The sequence below is a fragment of the Mustela nivalis genome, assembly GCF_964662115.1.
Source record: "Mustela nivalis genome assembly, chromosome: 10".
Classification (NCBI taxonomy): domain Eukaryota; kingdom Metazoa; phylum Chordata; class Mammalia; order Carnivora; family Mustelidae; genus Mustela; species Mustela nivalis.
Genome location: NC_139029.1, coordinates 13,424,594 through 13,442,308, shown reverse-complemented (window position 1 = coordinate 13,442,308; position 17,715 = coordinate 13,424,594). Strand labels below are relative to the sequence as shown.

At 52.2% G+C, this 17,715-nt stretch overlaps 1 protein-coding gene across 2 annotated transcripts; it reads right to left on the bottom strand.

Annotated features, from left to right (window-relative positions):
• Positions 1–8,105: 8,105 nt before the first annotated feature.
• On the bottom strand, positions 8,106–16,294 carry PLA2G5 (phospholipase A2 group V). Of its 2 annotated transcripts, none has more exons than XM_082684512.1 (5): positions 15,884–16,294; positions 13,191–13,239; positions 11,937–12,081; positions 9,704–9,810; positions 8,106–8,988 (listed from the first exon to the last, which is right to left on the bottom strand). In XM_082684512.1, exons 2-5 carry the CDS (start codon positions 13,228–13,230, stop codon positions 8,867–8,869), a joined length of 414 nt encoding a protein of 137 aa, XP_082540638.1. In that variant the 5' UTR covers positions 13,231–13,239; positions 15,884–16,294; the 3' UTR covers positions 8,106–8,866. The 2 variants fall into 2 exon arrangements, with proteins under 2 accessions (XP_082540638.1, XP_082540639.1); XM_082684513.1 differs by having other exon boundaries at positions 15,920–16,204.
• Positions 16,295–17,715: the final 1,421 nt, after the last annotated feature.

Below are 17,715 nucleotides of genomic sequence, written 5' to 3'. Positions count from 1 at the left end.
CTCTGTCCTAGAAGTTTTCACAGGGAATCTCAGATTAGACACTTAAGAAAACTCTGGAGGCTGGGAAGTCTGGGAAATCTTCACCAGACTTTGCCTTCTGTATCCATAGATTTGGGTGACTTCCTCTCCTTTCAAGGTCCCCAAGATATCCTGTGGTCCCTGGGTCTGCCAGTAAGTTACCTTCTTTACTCATCTGCAAGGCTAGGAGCCCTATAAAGCCATGGATTAGAACATTTTTTTTTTTTCAAAAGGGCTTCATGAGCATTGGTTCCATGAAGTCAACCTTAAGTCCTTAAAACTATGTACATCGTTCTCAAATAGGACATTCCCATCAGAGCCTCAGTTACATAACCAATGTTTCCACTGAGTATCTGTTGCAGGGAGAACTGATTCTTAGTGAACTCAGGCAAATAATTATATTGCCATGGAAATAAGAAGACTCACTAAGAATTTCCGAACGTTGGAGGGAGCAGGTAAGGAGAAGACATAAATATTTCATTTCCGTTTACAAAAGTAGAGTCTACTAAATTGTTATGAGCACAGACAACTTACAAGACAAGAAAAAAGGCATGAAAAATAAAGCTGAAAAATAGAACGTTAGAGACCCAGCAATGTTCTAATGATCCTCGCTAAAGTGACTTAACAAAATTCTTGCCGTTGGGGACGAGACTCAGGGACAGAGCCCAGTCAAACAAGGGCTTAGAGGAGCCTGGGTGAAAGGTTGGGTAAGGTGAGCCTTTGTCAGTAACAAACTTACAGGGGTGTTCTTGGTTTAAACAGTGGAGACGTGAGTAACACATTTTAAGAAAATATTCTATCATAAAAAATGAAATATGTTTTAAAGATTTATTAATTTATTTGGGACAGAGAGAGAGATCGGGGGAGGGGCAGAGAGAAAGGAAAGAATCTGGAGCAGACTCCCCACTGAGCACAGAGTCCCATCTCACGACCCCGAGATCATGACCTGAGCAGAAATAGTCAGATGCTTAGCAGACTGAGCCACCCAGGCGCCCCCAAAAATGAAAAATGTTTTAAGTAAATTTTTTAAAAATATTTTATTTATTCATTGGACAGACAGAGATCACAAGTAGGCAGAGAAGCAGGCAGAGAGAGGAGGAAGCAGGCTCCCTGCTGAGCAGAGAGCCTGATGCGGGGCTCGATCCCAGGACCCTGGGATCATGACCTGAGCTGAAGGCAGAGGCTTAACCCACTGAGCCACCCAGGTGCCCCTTAAGTAAATTTTTTAATTAAAAGGGAAAGTTATGAAATGTACATGGGTTAAGTGGACTAGGATGGTCATCTATAACTCAGTATTGTTAGGAGGGCACACCTCCTACACCTTTACCCCTGGAGGCACCGTCTAGAATTTAGAAATGTGCAAAAATAGGGCTAGGACTACAGGTCAACCTAGTCTCTGTGGATGTCAACAGGCTGTCCCCATGGGTATATGCGAGTGTACCAGATAGGTCTGGCTCATCTTTAGTGACCTGCCCTGCTTCCCGCTTTCCCCACACCTGACTGCTTTGCACATCTGGGTGCAACTGGGAACTTGTTTACAAACACAGATTTCTGGTCCCCAGCCTGAAAGTTGGGACCCAGTCTGGGGATTTGTTTTGGCAGCAACAGGTAATTCAGAAGTAGGCCTTCCACCTGTCAGGCCAGAGGGCAGCCCGAGAACACATCAGGTACCTGGGGCAGGCGTCGGGGGGACGAGCTATCCCAGCTCCACTGGGACTAAACTCCTAACCCTTTCTATCCCAGCAGAAAAGATGCACGACGCTAGGAGGTCGAGCTAGAGTCACAGGGTCACCTGGCGTGGCGGTCTGGCTCAGTGACCTCGCCAAGCCTGAGCATGTGTGAACTGGGGCCTTCGTGTGCAAGCAGCACTGTTCTTTGCTGCTTTGGTGGAGATGGTGTCCAGCCGTCTGTGCCGGACCAAGAGGCTCTGTGGGGAGGGAGGCTGCTGGCAGCACCACCCACCACCTTCCTGCTTGGATGTAACTCGCCTCTTGGTTCGACGCAAACTCCTTCATCGAGCATCTCATTCTTGCCACGGTGGGGAGTGGCTGTCTCCTTCCCCGACTGCGCATCTTGAGGGAGAGGTTGATGTTGTGTTGTGATGGCTATTCTGTGTCCCCATGCCTCACCCAGGTGGGCAGTGAAGACCTGGTAGGTGGCTTGAGTGGACACATGACTGGTACTCCACGGGAGCCCTGGAGAGGAACGGTGGCCTCTGCTGGAGACACTGGGACAGAGGTCATCTGGCAGGAGCACATAGCTGGCCTGGGCAGGTGGGAGGGATTTAGCTGGTAGGGGTGGGTGGACAGGTGGCCCGGGGTAGTGGGCAGACAGAGGCTGGAGGTGCAGAAACGCACAGCCTCTGACCGGATGCAGGGCTCACTGCCGCAGGCCCACAGGTGCAGCCTCACCTGTGAGTGCTGCTATGCTCGCCTGAGAGAGATCAATCACTGTGCTCCCTGTGGGGTCACCGCACCTGTGATGACAGCATCACCAACGCCCACGCTGAATGTGGTAAGCACTTCACGGGGCAGCCTTCTGCCCTGGACATCAACCTCGGCCTCTAGTGCTTGTGTGTAGAACCAGCCGGTTGCAATCAAACTCTTGGGCTTGGGTTTGGTGGTCCTCTCCCACAATAGGTGCCATTATTGAGTGCCTACTGTTTGCCGGGCACTGCAACAGGTAATTTACGTGCATCATGTCATCAAATATTCCCAACAGCCTTGAGGAAGGTATTATTAGCCTGTTTGACAGCTGAGAAACTGAGGCTTGGAGAATTAGAATCACAGGCCTGGGGTCACTCAGTGAGGAAAAACACAGAGCTACCACCTTCAAGCCAAAGCCCTGGAACGCTGTCTCCCCAGGACTTAAACTCATGGCTTAGTTCTCTGTATCCCAGCCAGGAGCCAAACACCTGTGTTTATGTCCAGTTCCTCTGTTGTGTGGTTCCAGAACATTCAGGGACTCATGCCATCATGAGCTTGGAGGTCCATGGCCAGAAGCCCTGTTCCAATCTAAGGCTTGAGGAGAAGGATGAGGGGGCACAGGGGCCCCAGACCCCAGGGGTGCCTTTCCGGGTTTGCGCAATTAAGGTTCAGACAGGGAAGCCACTCAGATGCCCGCAGCTTCAGACCCAGGCAGGTCTGTGAGCAAGGGTCTCTCAGATCCTTTTGATGACAGCCCACAGAATTTAAGAAATTTCACACCTGGAACCAGCCAGCCTCCAGCAGACACACACACATACACACACACACACACACACACACACACACACACACACACCCCTACCAGAGAGGCACAATTTGCTGAAGCAGCACTTTACTGCTTGTGATATATTAACACGTGCACAGCACACACATGTGGCACACACACACACACACACGTGCACACACGCACGCACATGTACACACCAGATGCAACCCTCAAAACTGATTTCACAACCCACTCATGGACCAGGGCTACGGTTAAAATTATCTGTCAAACTGTGGCCCAAGGTCACCCAAGATGTTTGCAGAGTCAGGACTAGAACCTGGTATCTAGTTCCCAATACTTCTCGTTATTGAATTCCGATTAATAGAATGCTAGCCCCGTTGAGTGCGGAGGGAGCAACTGATGGTCTGGGTATGAAGTTGCTACTGCTAGTCAGGGTCTAACAGCACATTTCTCCGAGTGCTCAGAAGACAGAGTGGAGGCTCTGGGTCCCGGCTGTGGCCATCAGCTCTCACTGAGCCAGTGGAGTCTCAGGTAGCTAGGCTCCCCTCACGCCCAGGTTTTCTGTATGCACCTAAGTCTGCCTCCTGGCTGTGGTTCCCTGCTCACTCCCTGAGCGTCTCTGATGTAAGGCAGCACAGACAGACACAGCAGCGTGCCTGGGGTCTGACACAGGGCACACTCACCGGACACGCCCACTGTGCCAGACCCTGTGCCAAGCAAGGAAAGATGAGCCGGCAGCAGGGAGGCACAGGCTCCCTGCCCCGGGGAGCTTGGGCTCTGGATCTGTACGGCCCCAGGTTCAAATTTCCACTCTGCTTCTCTTGGGTGTGTGGCCAAGGTTTCATGCTTGGCCTCAATGGACTTGCCCAGGAAGCGGGATTGTGACACCTGCCTGTCAGGTCGTCGGGAGGATGAAGGGACATAACTCGTGGGAAAGTCCCTGGCATGTGGCAGGTGGTCAGTAAGTGGTAGCTTTCATGATTATTATGACTGATAAGGAACAAAAGCAACTCACGGGTAAAGGAGAGGGGACAACATCCCAGAAGAGAAGCAGCAGCAAGAACAGAGGCAGAGTGGAACCCACAGGGCAAAATGGGAGGCGCGGAGATCTGGGGAAGTGGAGAATGGTTGGGAGATCGAGTGGAAGGGCAACACAGCCAGCCGCGGAAAGACCTTGAACATCAGCCTGAAGAACACAGCAATGGGGAGCCACTGAGGGCCTTAGAGGGAGGGAGTGGCACAATTTGGAGTATGTGAAAGAAAAGATGGATTAAGGATCCTTGACTGATAGCAACAAACCTGCACCAGGGCTTGACTTATGCCATGGTGGTGAGCTTTCTGAGTTCAGCAGGGAAGGGTATGGTCACCATCCTAAGAGGCCTCCAAGAGGCGGCAGAACTTCAAGGGAGGCTCTTGCCACCTGAGTGGGATAGGATGGTTCTCTCTGACGGCAGCAGAGGGGAGCACTCTCGTGCTGGCACAGGTCCGGAGAGCAAGTGTCAGAAACAGAAGCGGTGACCAGAAGTTGGCGTCCTGTCTGGTCAGGTTCTGGACACATGGAGCAGTCTGGAACCTCATCCCAGAGGCAAGCCAGTTGCAGGAAGACCACACCCCCTTGCTAGACATCAGGGCACCGAGCTATCTCCCCTGGCTCCTGACTGTGTCTCATTCATTCATCTGATCATCCAGCCCCTTACTCAGTCAGCATACACTTGTGACGCCCCAGCTGTGTGCCAGGCACGCCGCTACGTCCCAGGAAGCCGGCTCTATCAACCAGGGTTTGATCGGAGCCCCAGAACAGCAAGGAGATTCCGATATAAAAAATCAGGAACTTTGGGGACACCTGGGAGGCTCAGTTGGTTAAGCGGCTGCCTTCAGCTCGGGTCATGATCCCAGCATCCTGGGATTGAGTCCCACATCGGGCTCCTTGCTCAGCAGGGAGCCTGCTTCTCCTACCACTGTGCCTGCCTGTGCTCGCTCTCTCATTCTCTCTCTCTCTCTGACAAATAAATAAATAAATAAAATCTTTTTTAAAAAACCAGGAACTTTTTACGGGGATTGGACTTCCATGATTGTGGGTACCAGTAAAAAAAAAAAAAAAAAAAAAAATTCTATGAGAGGCTGTTTCTTGTTCTGCTGGTGCTGTTGGAATACTGTGGCCCAAGTGACAGGGAGAACCAAAACGGCAGGGGTGAGTGGAACCCGTGAGGATAGTCCCGGATACCCTTCACCATCTCGTCACCTCCAATGGGAGGAGCTAAAGCAGGAGGCCCGGCAGGACCCGGAGCAGCTGTGGTCCTGGTACTTCCTGACACCGGCACAGTGAGACAGCCGATACAGGACAACAGGTGTCAGCCTCGACAGGTGTTTATCTCACGCAGAACATCTCCGGAGACCCACACCAGCCTGGGATTCTGCAGGGATAGAATTTCTGGGAAATGCAGTTTCCACAGAGCCAAGGGACATAGGATAGATCCAGGACAGTCCACCCCTTGTGGGGGCCTCACCGTTTCGAGACATGACTTCCCTGATGGTTCTCCTGTCACTCAAGAGCTAGTCAAATAAGAGAGTCAGAGAGAACATTTCCTCCCAGGTTTTGGTGATTCCTGGATTTCATCATTTCCCCAGAGAGGTTCATGGCAGCGAGACAGGATCTGGACCAGTCACCATGGAGGACCCCAGTGGGGTCCCCCTCTCCAGAGGATTAAGCTAGAGCTCCAACTGGCCTAACCACCCAGGGATGGCCTCTGTTATCCAAGACAGTTAGAGCAGAGAGGAACCTGGCCCTCAGGTGGAATCCAAGGGATCATCCTGAGAACCCCCTAATACGGACGAGTCCCTGAACCACCCGAAGTTCTGTATTCTCTCTTTGTGGACCGGAGTAGAAGACAGTGGAGTTAGCAGTCAGGGACTAGGGCTTAGAACCAAGATCTAAGGTCCAACTCTACCTTCTGCTGTTGATGTGCTGTGTGACTTTGGAAAAGTCTCCTGATCTCTCTGCACCTCAGTTTTCTAGTAGATTAAAAAAAGCTCCCCCACGGGTCCTTTCAGTTCAAGCCCATCTCAGCCTGTGGTGTTGCTTTCCCAACCTCACAGCCTCCCTTGTTCAAAAACACCTGCCTGCGCCCGTCTTAATACTGGTGCCCCGAGCTGGGATGCCCAGAGAGGACAGCCTGCAGTCTGCCCGTCCTGCAGGACCTAGCACCAAGGCCACCCCCGCCTGCCACCTGACCCTGACGGGAGGTGGGAGAAGCCAGGCCTGGGATCTCTTATCCATCAACCAGGATATCACAACTGGGGAGAGATGGCATTAGAGCAAAGATTCTGACTCTCCAACAGCCCTATTTAACTTTGGACTTAGGACGTGGTTTTGATTTTTAAAAAATTATTTTTTGATGATCAAATGGGACATTTGAACGCCCTTCCGTGAAACTCTGTCAAATACAGACGCAAACTTTTCTAAGACATTAGGAGTCATTTCATAAAATTAAATTTTATTTTGGAAACGTTCAGCGTTGGAATTTTTAAATATAGATCCCATTTATCATACGGTTATTTTGGGGTTTGTCGACGTAAGGAAACCAAAGGTCCTTTCTTGGAAGGGACTCTCCTCTGTTTTGGAATGTGCGCTTTCTTCCTGCAATCTTGGCATTAGAACATCCTTTCTTTGATGAATCAATAGATGAGGTGGGTTTTTTTTTTAAGAGTCCTTGCTTGGTAAAAATAAACCCCTCCTCTGAAATATATATATATATATATATATATATATTTTTTTAGAAAGAAACAGATTCTTTTTTTTTTTTTTAAGATTTATTTATTTAGGGTCGCCTGGGTGGCTCAGTGGTTTAAAGCCTCTGCCTTCGGCTCAGGTCATGATCCCAGGGTTCTGGGATCGAGGCCCGCATCGGGCTCTCTGCTCAGCAAGGAGCCTGCTTCCTCCTCTCTGTGCCTGCCTCTCTGCCTACTTGTGATCTCTATCTGTCAAATAAATAAAATCTTTTTTTAAAAAAAGTAGGCAGAGAGGCAGACATGGGGGGTGGGAAGCAGGCTCCCTGCTGAGCAGAGAGCCCGATGTGGGGCTCGATCCCAGAACCCTGGGATCATGACCTGTATCGAAGGTAGAGGCTTTAACTCACTGAGCCACCCAGGCGCCCCCCCCCCATTTTTTTTTTTTAATGTCTTTCTTTATGACATGCCAGAACCTCAGGGTTCCTGTGTCAGCACCCAGGTGACCTCTGGATTACTCACTTACATTACGTGAAATGTTCTCCTTTCTTTCTTTCTTTCTTTCTTTCTTTCTTTCTTTCTTTTTTGATTTTTTTGATTTTTTGATAAACATATAATGTATTATTAGCCCCAGGGGTACAGGTCTGTGAATCTCCAGGTTTACACACTTCACAGCACTCACCATAGCACATACCCTCCCCAATGTCCATAACCCCACCCCCCTCTCTCGAGCCCCCTCCCCCCAGCAACCCTCAGTTTGTTTTGTGAGATTAAGAGTCTCTTATGGTTTGTCTCCCTCCCGATCCCATCTTGTTTCACTTATTCTTTTCCTACCCCCCAAACCCCTCCACGTTGCATCTCCACTTCCTCATATCAAGGAGCTCATTTCTTTTTTAAAGAAACGGGAAGTCAGAGAGGTTTGGTAACAAGCCTGAGACCACACAGCTGGAGAAGCCAGTGCTGGGATTGGACCGTGACCCTCGCTGGCCCAGAAGCCCAAGCTGGCTTGATTCCCAAGCATCTTCTTCTCCCCCCCCCCCCAACTCAAGGTAGAATGAAACCCAGTGCTTGGCTGGAGAGACCCCCCCAAGGTGTCAGGAGGTGAACTCCAAAGGAGACTTGGATCTGGTCTCTGAAAAACTTCTCTCTTTTTTTTCTTTTTTTAAAGATTTTATTTATTTTTTTGACAGAGAGAGAGGTCACAAGCAGGCAGAGAGGCAGGCAGGCAGAGAGAGAGGAGGAAGCAGGCTCTCCACGGAACCTCAATCCCAGGACCCTGAGACCATGACCTAAACTGAAAGCAGAGGCTTAACCCACTGAGCCACCCCGGTGCCCCTGGTCCCCCGAAAAGCTTCTATTTATGAACCCACACTCTCTGTTCCTGAGAGTCTACGGTAAAGTTGGGGTCCAGAGCCCCAGTGGCAGAGGGAGAAGAGGTGCGGGTTATTCCCCGGAGCAGAGGAAAGTGCCTATGGGATTTTGTCTTAAGAATAAATTTTATTTAATATCTCTATGGCAGACTTATAGGGTCAATTTGGCTTCTGCCTTGAGCAAACATTCTCTAGAGGGTGGTGGTGAGAATCCAAGATTACAGAAACTGGAAAGTAAATGCATCTTCCTGGATTGGGGGGTGGTGCTGTCTTCAGGGTAAGGGGGAGAGAGCCAGCCTGGAGCTAGGGGCGAGCTCACAAGCGGAGGTCAGGGACCCTGACCTTACCATGTCCTACCAGCAGAGATCCTCTCCTGGGACTTTGTGCAGCATGAAGAGTGGCCGTGGGGCTCCTCCAAGCCCCATGGGCCATGGAGAGAGAAGGAGGGCCGAGATCAGGAGCCTCTCTCAAGAGCCTAACAGCAAAGAACCCAGCAGCATGAGTGAGCTCCGTGGTATAGAAGGGGAAAAAAGCCTCGGTCAACAGTCGTCTTTGGGAAACTTTAAGTAGAAAGGGTTGTAGCTCCTCAGGTTCCTCTTTAGACAGTAGGCGAGCTTCTGGTCACAGGTGCAGAGCTGCTGTGGGCAGAGGGACCCAGACCCTGCAGACAGGACACCAAATGCACAGTGAGGAAGGGAAAGTAGGCTCGATCAACAATGCCCCTCGGGCTTACTTCCAGTCTGAGCGGACTCCCCAGTCTGCTTCCTGGCCCAGGAAGCTCTCAGTCTGATGAGGGAGGCACAGCTTCCAAACTGGGAAATGTGGGATCTGATGGAAGAGGCACAGCTCCTGCCCCAGGGAGAGGTTTTGGCTCCCTGCCCTCCGGGGAGTCCCCAGTCTGGTGGTAGAGACACCTTTTCTGCCCTTGGGAGTCCCCAGTCTGATGGTAGAGTCAGCCCCTGCTCCGGAGGAACTCCAGCTCTCATAGAGGATACACCACCCCCAGACTTAGCTCTGAACTCAGATGGATTCAAGATGAACTTGAACCCCAGCTGTAGCTGTGGGCACTGGCAAGGCTCTGAGTTCCAGTTTCCTCATTTGTAAAATAGGAAGACTAAACATGCCTCAAAAGGTGTTTTGGGGAGCAAGTAAATGGAGGTAAGCAAAGCATTTGACACCTGGTGAATCATCAGTCTGCAACGTTTTTCAGCCCTTCCCCAGAGGTCAGATGTGGCTGCAATAATCCTGCCTCCCTTGCCCGCCCCCCAGCTCTGCCCTCCAAGGTATAGGCTGGCTAACATCTAGGGGAAGCTGAATTCAGAACCAGCAGAGACCCAGGTTCTATTAGTGGCTCGAATGGGAAGCCCCAGTCTTACCGCAGGTGACCTGTCCTTGTGCAAATCTGTATGTATATGGCTGTGTCCTGATTTGGCAGCCTTTCTCCTCCAGCCACGCATAACAGTAATCATGGGCCCAGCAGCACCTGTCATTGCAAGAGGCATAGATCCTGAGCAGAGGGGGCACGTCACTTGAGCAGGGGCCACTAGGTGGGTGTGGTCTGGCAAAGAAAGAATCTAGGGATACGGCTAGATACATCTCTGCTCTTCCACTGAGGCTGCCTGCCATCGGCAAGGGGTTCACTGACCCCCTCTTTCCTCCAGGAAAGCCTACGTGAGCCTACGTTTCCCAGCCTTCCTTGCAATTGGGTGTGGCCATATGACTTGGTTCCCACCAGGGCATCATGGGCAGAAGGGATGCCCACCACTTCCAGACCCACCCATGAAACCCTCCCACACTGTCCATCTCTCAGCAGGATGGCGATGACCCTGCAGGGGACCCTGAGGCCACCGGGGATAGCAGAGCCACAAGATGGAAGGAACCTGGGTCCTGGAATTCACACATGATTCACATGGAACTGTCATGTGAGCAAAAAAACCAAACTTCCAGTATGTGAGGTGCGGCCAATTGCATTTCTCGTGTGTGTGTTGATTTACAGAAAAATAAAGAAGGTCGTACAGAGTGTTCCCTTTTACCCCACACCCAGTTTTTCCCATCATTAACATCTTATACAATACACTTGTTACAGTGAACAAACCAATGTTGATGTCACTGACTAAATAATCAGTGAAATCATAACACAGCATTATTGATTCATTAATTATAAAAAGTCCATAGTTCATTTAGGTTTCCTTAGTTTTTACCTAATATGTTTTCTTACGTGAGGATCCCATCCAGAACGCCTCATTACATTTAGTGGTCATGTCTCGTTAGGCTCCTCTTGGCTGTGACAGTTGCTCACACTCTCCTTGGCTTTGATAACCTTGATGTTTGGAGGATGATGGGGAGGTATTTTGTAGGATGCCCTCTATGGGGTTTGCCTGATGTTTTTCTCATGATAAGACTGGGGCGATGGGTTTATTTTGCTTCTCTAATTACTCCAGCTTTGACCAATGGGAGCCCTTCCCGTTGGCGCCTGTGCTCCCTCACATATCTCTATCAAGGGAGAACTTCCTTATCTTTTGGCCTTATAGGAGACTCCAGACTCATCCTGTATATTTTCTGCCCTGGTTCTAGAACCAGTCAGGTCTCCAAGGAGCCTTGGTTCCCCTTTATGGCAAATAGTGTTAGAGACCACGTTTGGGCACTAGGAGTTGCTTACTGCTCTTGGGATGTTGTTTCATTTAGTCCTCTCAGCTGCCAGAGCAAAATAAATGTGTCTCTATTAACCCGTGTTTGTACACACATCTGTACCTATTTCTGTATGCAACCACCTGTGCCTATATTAAGCTAAACAGGAGTTCATACTGACGTCTTCATCTCCAATCCATCGCCCCAGAAGTGAACTCCAACAGTGGAAAACTTGGCTCCCACCATCTGCCATCCATTTGCTCAATGGACCTATGCCATCATCCACACCAGGAGTCTCAGAATTTTCCAAAGAACCGTCTCTCTGTCTCACATGTTCTAGAATTTGAACACTTCCCAATCAAGAAATGGAACCTAGGTCCCTTTCCTTCCAAAGTCTTTGTGACTGCCTCCACCAATGGACACCATAGAATTTCTGAGGCTAAACCCTTTTTCATGCAGTCTTGGAACACTCAGTCTTGGAACCCCATGGTCACTTGCTGTGGGGAAGTCCCAACAGCCTTGGAGAGGCCTACGTGACAGGAATCGAGGTCCCCAGCCCACAGCCTCTACTGAGCCCCCAGTCAGCAGCCAGAAGACGTGGGAGCGAGCCATCTGGAAACTGGATAGTGCAGCCTTGTTCGAGCTGCCCAAGCAGAAGCCGGGTGGAGCAGGGACAAGCCATCCCACCAAGCCCTACCCCAAAGGCAGATTCGTAGCAAAATAAATGGTCATGGTCACTTGCAGCCACTACACTTTGGGGTGATATGTTCCATAACAACAGACCAACTGACACGCGTGGTCACTGAGAAGCATGACGTTTCTAGATGTGTCTTGGGCCAGTCAGTTAACCCCCCAGATACACAATTTTCTCACATATAACATGGCCTTTGAACACTCATCTTCCAAAACTGACACGGAATTACTCGAGCTCATGTGGGCACAGAAGCTGAGCATAAAGGATTATCGTGGTAATCAGCTCACCAATCAGTGCCATCCCTGGGGATCCCTTGACCACCCCAGCCACAGTAGCAGCCGTAGAAGCCATAGTTCATCAAGGCGTTCTTCTTGGTCACCTTCTCAATCATGGACTTGAGCTCCAGCAAGCCCCCGCCTACAGCAGGAGCACCTGGAAGACAGCCCCCGGCCCCCGGGGAACATGCTTCTTATCGGGCAGGCACCTGCCCCTGCCCCCACCCTGGGGCTTGTGGGGACCCAGGCATCTCTTTCTCCCCATTAGTGTGACAGGAGCAAGAAGGGGGAGGCAAGCAGTAGAGCTAAATGTCTGGACTTGGAGAATGAGAACCGTGGGTTCAAATCCTGCCTCTGCCACTCATTTCACAGCATGAGGTTGAGTGTGTCACTGAATCTCTCAGAGCCTCTGACTCCTCCTCTGGAAATGGGGTGGGGTGGGAGGGCCCAAAGTGAATGCCTACATTTTAGACTTATCCTAAGGGTTAAAATGAGAGAAAGCATGTGTCTTTTCTAAGCAGAGAAAGTATGTGAATTTCACTAGGCAGACACCTAGTGAACGACCAAGAAATGGGAGGTCTAATTAATAGGGTACCTTTCTCTCCTGATGATGCCATGTATACCATTTAGGACATGAGGCCCAGGACCTTAGCAAGGTGGGATCCCTCCAGATCACTGAAGCCAGCTCCCTTGCCTTCCAGATTGGGAAACAGTAGTTTGGAGGGAAAGGTTCAGGGTTTCACAGAGAGCCAAGGGTTCCCTCCCTACACTAGATCTCCACCCTCTGCTCTCCGGCAGTCTCCAGGGATCTGGCAAGACATTGAAGATTAGGCCAGCCTGTTGGGGTGCTGTGCATATGGTAATGGGGCTCCCCTGTGCTATGCCAGTTCTCCCCAGCTGGGAGGTATTAGCAGGGGCACCAGCCTCTGCAGAGAATGACCCAGGACTGAACAGTTACAGATGGGTCTTGTTCTCATTTGGGTTTTATTTTGTTTTGTTTTGCACCAAAGGAAAAAATATGCCTCCCACATTTGCAAGCCACCTGTTGTCTCATAGCACAGTCTTCACTCGTCACCACCTGAAATCGTGTGACAGCCCCATCTGGGGGCTGCATATCACCCTGGGTCACAGAGGAGGACACAGAGGCTCAGAGCCGAGATTCAAACTCAAGACTCCCCATTCTCAAAGACTAGGCTCCTTTCCACTACCCTATTGTTCCTAGAGGTGAAAGGTCACAAGTTCAGAGGCCATGGGGCCAGCACTTACTACAAATGAGGAACCAAACCAGTGGGAGAAAGCCGTTCATCTCGGGATTCTGGAAAAGAAAACACATCCCGTGACATGTCTCTCAGGAGATACATTCGGACCCTACCTCTGGGTCCTCGCCAGGCCCGACACACTCCTGTTGGGCAGCATGTGGGTGACCTCAGTCAGGAAAGAGGCAGAAACCGTAAGGAGTTGATCCCAGAGCCCTCATGGGGTACTTTCCCCCATAGAGGTAGGAGAGGACTTTCCCACCACAAAAGCCCCAATGCAATAGCGCACTTCGCAGACCATGTGCCCACCCTTTGGGGCCTTGTTGTGGTTGGTGGGTCTTGAGCACTTTTGCCCACACAGGCCCCTTCCTCCAAAAAAAAAAATTCTCTCAAGTGCTATTTTACAACTGTGTTGGCATGGAAACGAACCCAGTCCAGGCTGAATGTGGTATTACCTATTCATGACTCTTACATTCGTTTTTTTTCCTCCTGATTTTCTAAGAGTTCAAGTTCAGACATTTCCATGGGCCCCAGGCACTGTGCCTACCTAAGGAATAAGTCGACCGGAGGTACGCATGAGGGCTGCAAAAGGTAGGTGTCCTTGTTCCCACTGAGAGCTCACATGGAGCTGGTGGAGAAAAAGGAGTCTCAAAGGGCTCATGGAACTTGCCAGAAGCCATGCAGCTAGTAAGAAGCGGAGGAAGGGCTCAAAGCCTGGCCCATGCACCTCTCACGGCAGGACACAGCCTCCTGTCATGGAGGGTGAGTTGCTCTTTGAGCCATGGAGCCTGGAGACCCCAGCTTCCCTCCCCAGCACCTGCCTTCGGCAAACATCTGAATCACCCACTTGAGTGCCGAAAAGTCACACCCAGAAGGCAGAGGACATTCCATGTGTCTTGGGCCAGTGCCTGATTCCAACTTGGCCTCTCAGAGGTTCTTTACCGGCAACTGCCTGTTTCCCTTCCTTTCCCTTCCTTTCCCCAGAATCCTTGTTTATCCACAGCTGCTCGTTTGGCTGATGGTTTGCCAGGATTTCCCCTTCGGCGCCCAGCTGTCTCTGATCCCTGAGGCTAGAGGTCATTTGTGCAGTGTTGGCCCCGAGCCCCCGGCACCGCCCGAGGCCTGGCTGCAAGCACACACAAGCTTCTGCTCCCCGGGGCTTCTGGCTACCCGGGCTGGCCTCTCCCGGCCGCCCTTTGTCCAGCAGCACCTCTGCGTTCCAAGAACATTCCTCCAGGCTCTGTCCATCCATGGCCTCTGGCCTGAGAGCTCTAACCGGCCAAGGGAAAAGGCTCTAGACCCTATCCTTCCACACTAGTCTTCCTCGGCTGCTTCCCAGAGCAGCCACAGGAGGAGAGAGACAGCCACCACGCACGGGGCATCCGCAGCGTGCCGGGTTCTGTCCCCTGTCGCTTCAAGCCTGCCGAGGACCCTGCCAGGTGACTATCGCTAAACCTTCTGGCACGGTGTCTGTCCCTTCAACTTGCTGAAGGAAGGGATAACAGTCATTGATCCCACGGATGGGGGAAATGAGGCTCGGGCAGGGGGACGTGAGTTACCCAGTGCTTCGGCCCAGGACTGTGACTCTACTCTCCTCACTGCCTCTGAGCAGCCCCTGTGAACTATTCACGGGGTCCCTTTTCCATATTTGATGATGCTTTGATGTCCTGTGGATGCTTTGCCGGCCTGGGAAGACACAGGCCCTCCCGGGAGTAGCTAATTTCTAGAGGGAACAAAAGACCCCTGGGAGTCTGGCTTTCATACAAGCAAACCAGCCAGTCCGCAGCTCACACCCCAACCCCTCTGTGGAGCTCTTCCACTTCCAGCCAGCATTTCCACTGCCCTAAATCATGCCGGGACCAGGAAGCAGGCAGCGAGGGGCCCCCACCCCCACCCCTGCCGCCCAGAATCCACTGAAATCCTTGGAGCCGGCCAGTCCCGAACTATTTCCCCTGCCCTGCCCTGCCTTGCCCGTGGAAAACACAAGAAAGGCTCTGGGCTGAGCTTGCTCTCATTTCTTCCGCCTGCTGATCGGCCCTGGTGCTTCCCTGCTTGTCCCTGACCACGCCGTGGGTCCCCTTCTTTCAGAAACCGTAAATAACAGGCTGTCTCCTAAATGGCCGATCTCTTGGCCTCACGACACCGGAAAGGAACCAAACTCCCAGGCAGGTTTTAGAGCACCTTGGGGTGGGGCCGCTGGTGGCGGGAACAGCGTGAGGCCCCGTGGGAAGGGATCTGATGCAGAGAGGTCTCACGGAGGAGGCGACCGAGGCATGGACACAGCTGGCCCAGTGGCCAGGAAAGTGGCCCATCTCTGGAGCTCAGAGCCAGCCCCCAGGAGAAGGATGTGGAGCTGGCTATTTTTATCAAGCGACCACAGAGGGAAATGAACACAGCCGCGAGATAATTTTGGAGTCAAGTGGTGGCTGAGGTCATGAGAGGTGGAGGGAGTGGAGACAGACAGCCTAACAGAAGCCCAAAAACGTGGGGGTCGGAAGTGGCCGGGTCCCTGGAAGGAGAGGATGGAGCAGCTGTCCCCCCCGCCCCGCCCCCACCACGGTCAGGTCTCTAACCACAACGGATGGACAGCTCCGAGCCCCACAGCACAGCAGACATGTGAAAGACAACCCCCTCAATCTGGGGGGATGCACTGGGGGGTCAGGGGCCTCCTCCCCCCTCCCTGGGCCCTGCCCACCACCTCACCTCAAGCAAGGCAGCCCCCAGAATGAGATTCCTCACCAGGGAGACCTTCTCTCCGTCTCAGGCCTGCAGAAGACACAGGGGCTGGGCCCTCGGGTTTTAAAGGCCTCTCTGCCCTCCTCCCATGCTCTGGCCTGGGCCGGATCCAGGAGCCCTGACGGCTCAAACAGGAAGGCCTGTTTCTGCCCCCTCAGGACCCCAGAGGACTTTTTGCCTCTTGTGTCCCGAAGCTGCGATTCCTTGGAGCGTGTCACAGTGCCCGGGCGATGTTCAGGAGAGACACACCTAGGAGGGTCTAGCTGGGGCCACCCGTGGTCCGGGGCTCTCCAGCAGGGAAAGGAGAGCTGGAATCACCCTCCCAGGGTAGCCGCCCTCCTCCGGTGACCCTGCGTCCCCGTGCAGTCCTCATTCAGTCTCCCTGGGGTTCAACTCAGGGACAGCCATGGCAGCCAGGCAGCACCCCCTCTTCCTGTCACTCCTGACCTGCCAACCCCCAACTCTGGTCTGCTCCTGGGGTGGGGCGACCCACGAGCCTCTGAGATCCCCACTCTGGAGACGCTGGGAACTGTCGCCGGCACCTCCCTTTGGGCACCGGACTCTTTATGGAATTCCTACACTCCTTCTCTCTGGGAAGGAGATCCCACCAGGCTTGCGGTGAGAGCCATGCAGGTCACCGTCCCCACTCAGCCACGCGGGAGCTGTGTGACTCGGGCCAAGTCACCACACTTCTCTGTTCCTGTGATCTCGGAGAATAAGGGCTCCCTGCCGCCCCAGAGGCTCATGGTGTGGAACAAACTGTATGAAATAAGGCCAAGCAGGAAGCGTGTGGCTCAGGGTTGCCATCACAGACTCTCAACGAGCTTCAAGTCCTGGGTTCCGAACCTGTGGCTTCCCCACCACAAGCGACATCTCCTCCAGGCTGGCTGGACCTGTCCTGCCTCAGAGAGTCCTTGTGAGGATGAAGTGAATGAAGGCCTTTTCCAACAGAGCAGTGGTCAAACAATGCGAATAAGTAAATGATGAGTAACCTTCTAGAACGTTCTTGAGGAGCACGGCTAACTGTTATTATTCTTGATCCTCCACTTCTGTGCCCCGTCCCTGACCCTCAGGTGCACACACTTCTCTGAGTCGTGGGTGTGAGCTCCTCCTCCTGCCTCCTGTCTCCGCTCAGCTCGCCGCAGCATCAGCGAGAAGCTCCTCTTCCAGCCCTCACGAGCCCTTCTCTTCCCGAGACCTAACGGCCGGGCACCCCGTGGAACCCTGTGAACCTCAGTTCAATACAGAAAGGACCTACTGAGTATCTCCTACACGCAAGGCGCTCGGGGGTTCTGCTGTGAACTAGACAGAGGCCGGGCCCCCTCGCGCCCCACCTGAGGTTGAGGGAACAGATAGTGAAGGCGTCCGGGGGCGCCAGCGGAGAGGTAGGGGAGACGCTTCTCTGTTCCTCAGCAACTTTTCCCTTTCCCCACCAGTTCCTCCCACAGGCCTCGCCGTCTGAAACTAAACAAAATGAGTGAGGAAAAGGAAGCCTTGCGTCTGCCGACCTGGCTCTCCAGCATTTTTTTTTCCTCTAAAAGCCACGTTTCTGGGTATTTACCCCAAAGATACAGATGTAGTGAAAAGTAGGGCCAGCTGTACCCCAATGTTCACAGCAGCAATGGCCACAATCACCAAGCTGTGGAAGGAGCCAAGATGCCCTTCAACGGACGAATGGATAAGGAAGAAGATATGGTCCATGGATACATTTGCATCAACATGGACGGGACTGGAGGAGATTATGCGGAGTGAAATAAGTCAAGCAGAGAAAGTCAATTATCATATGGTTTCACTTACTT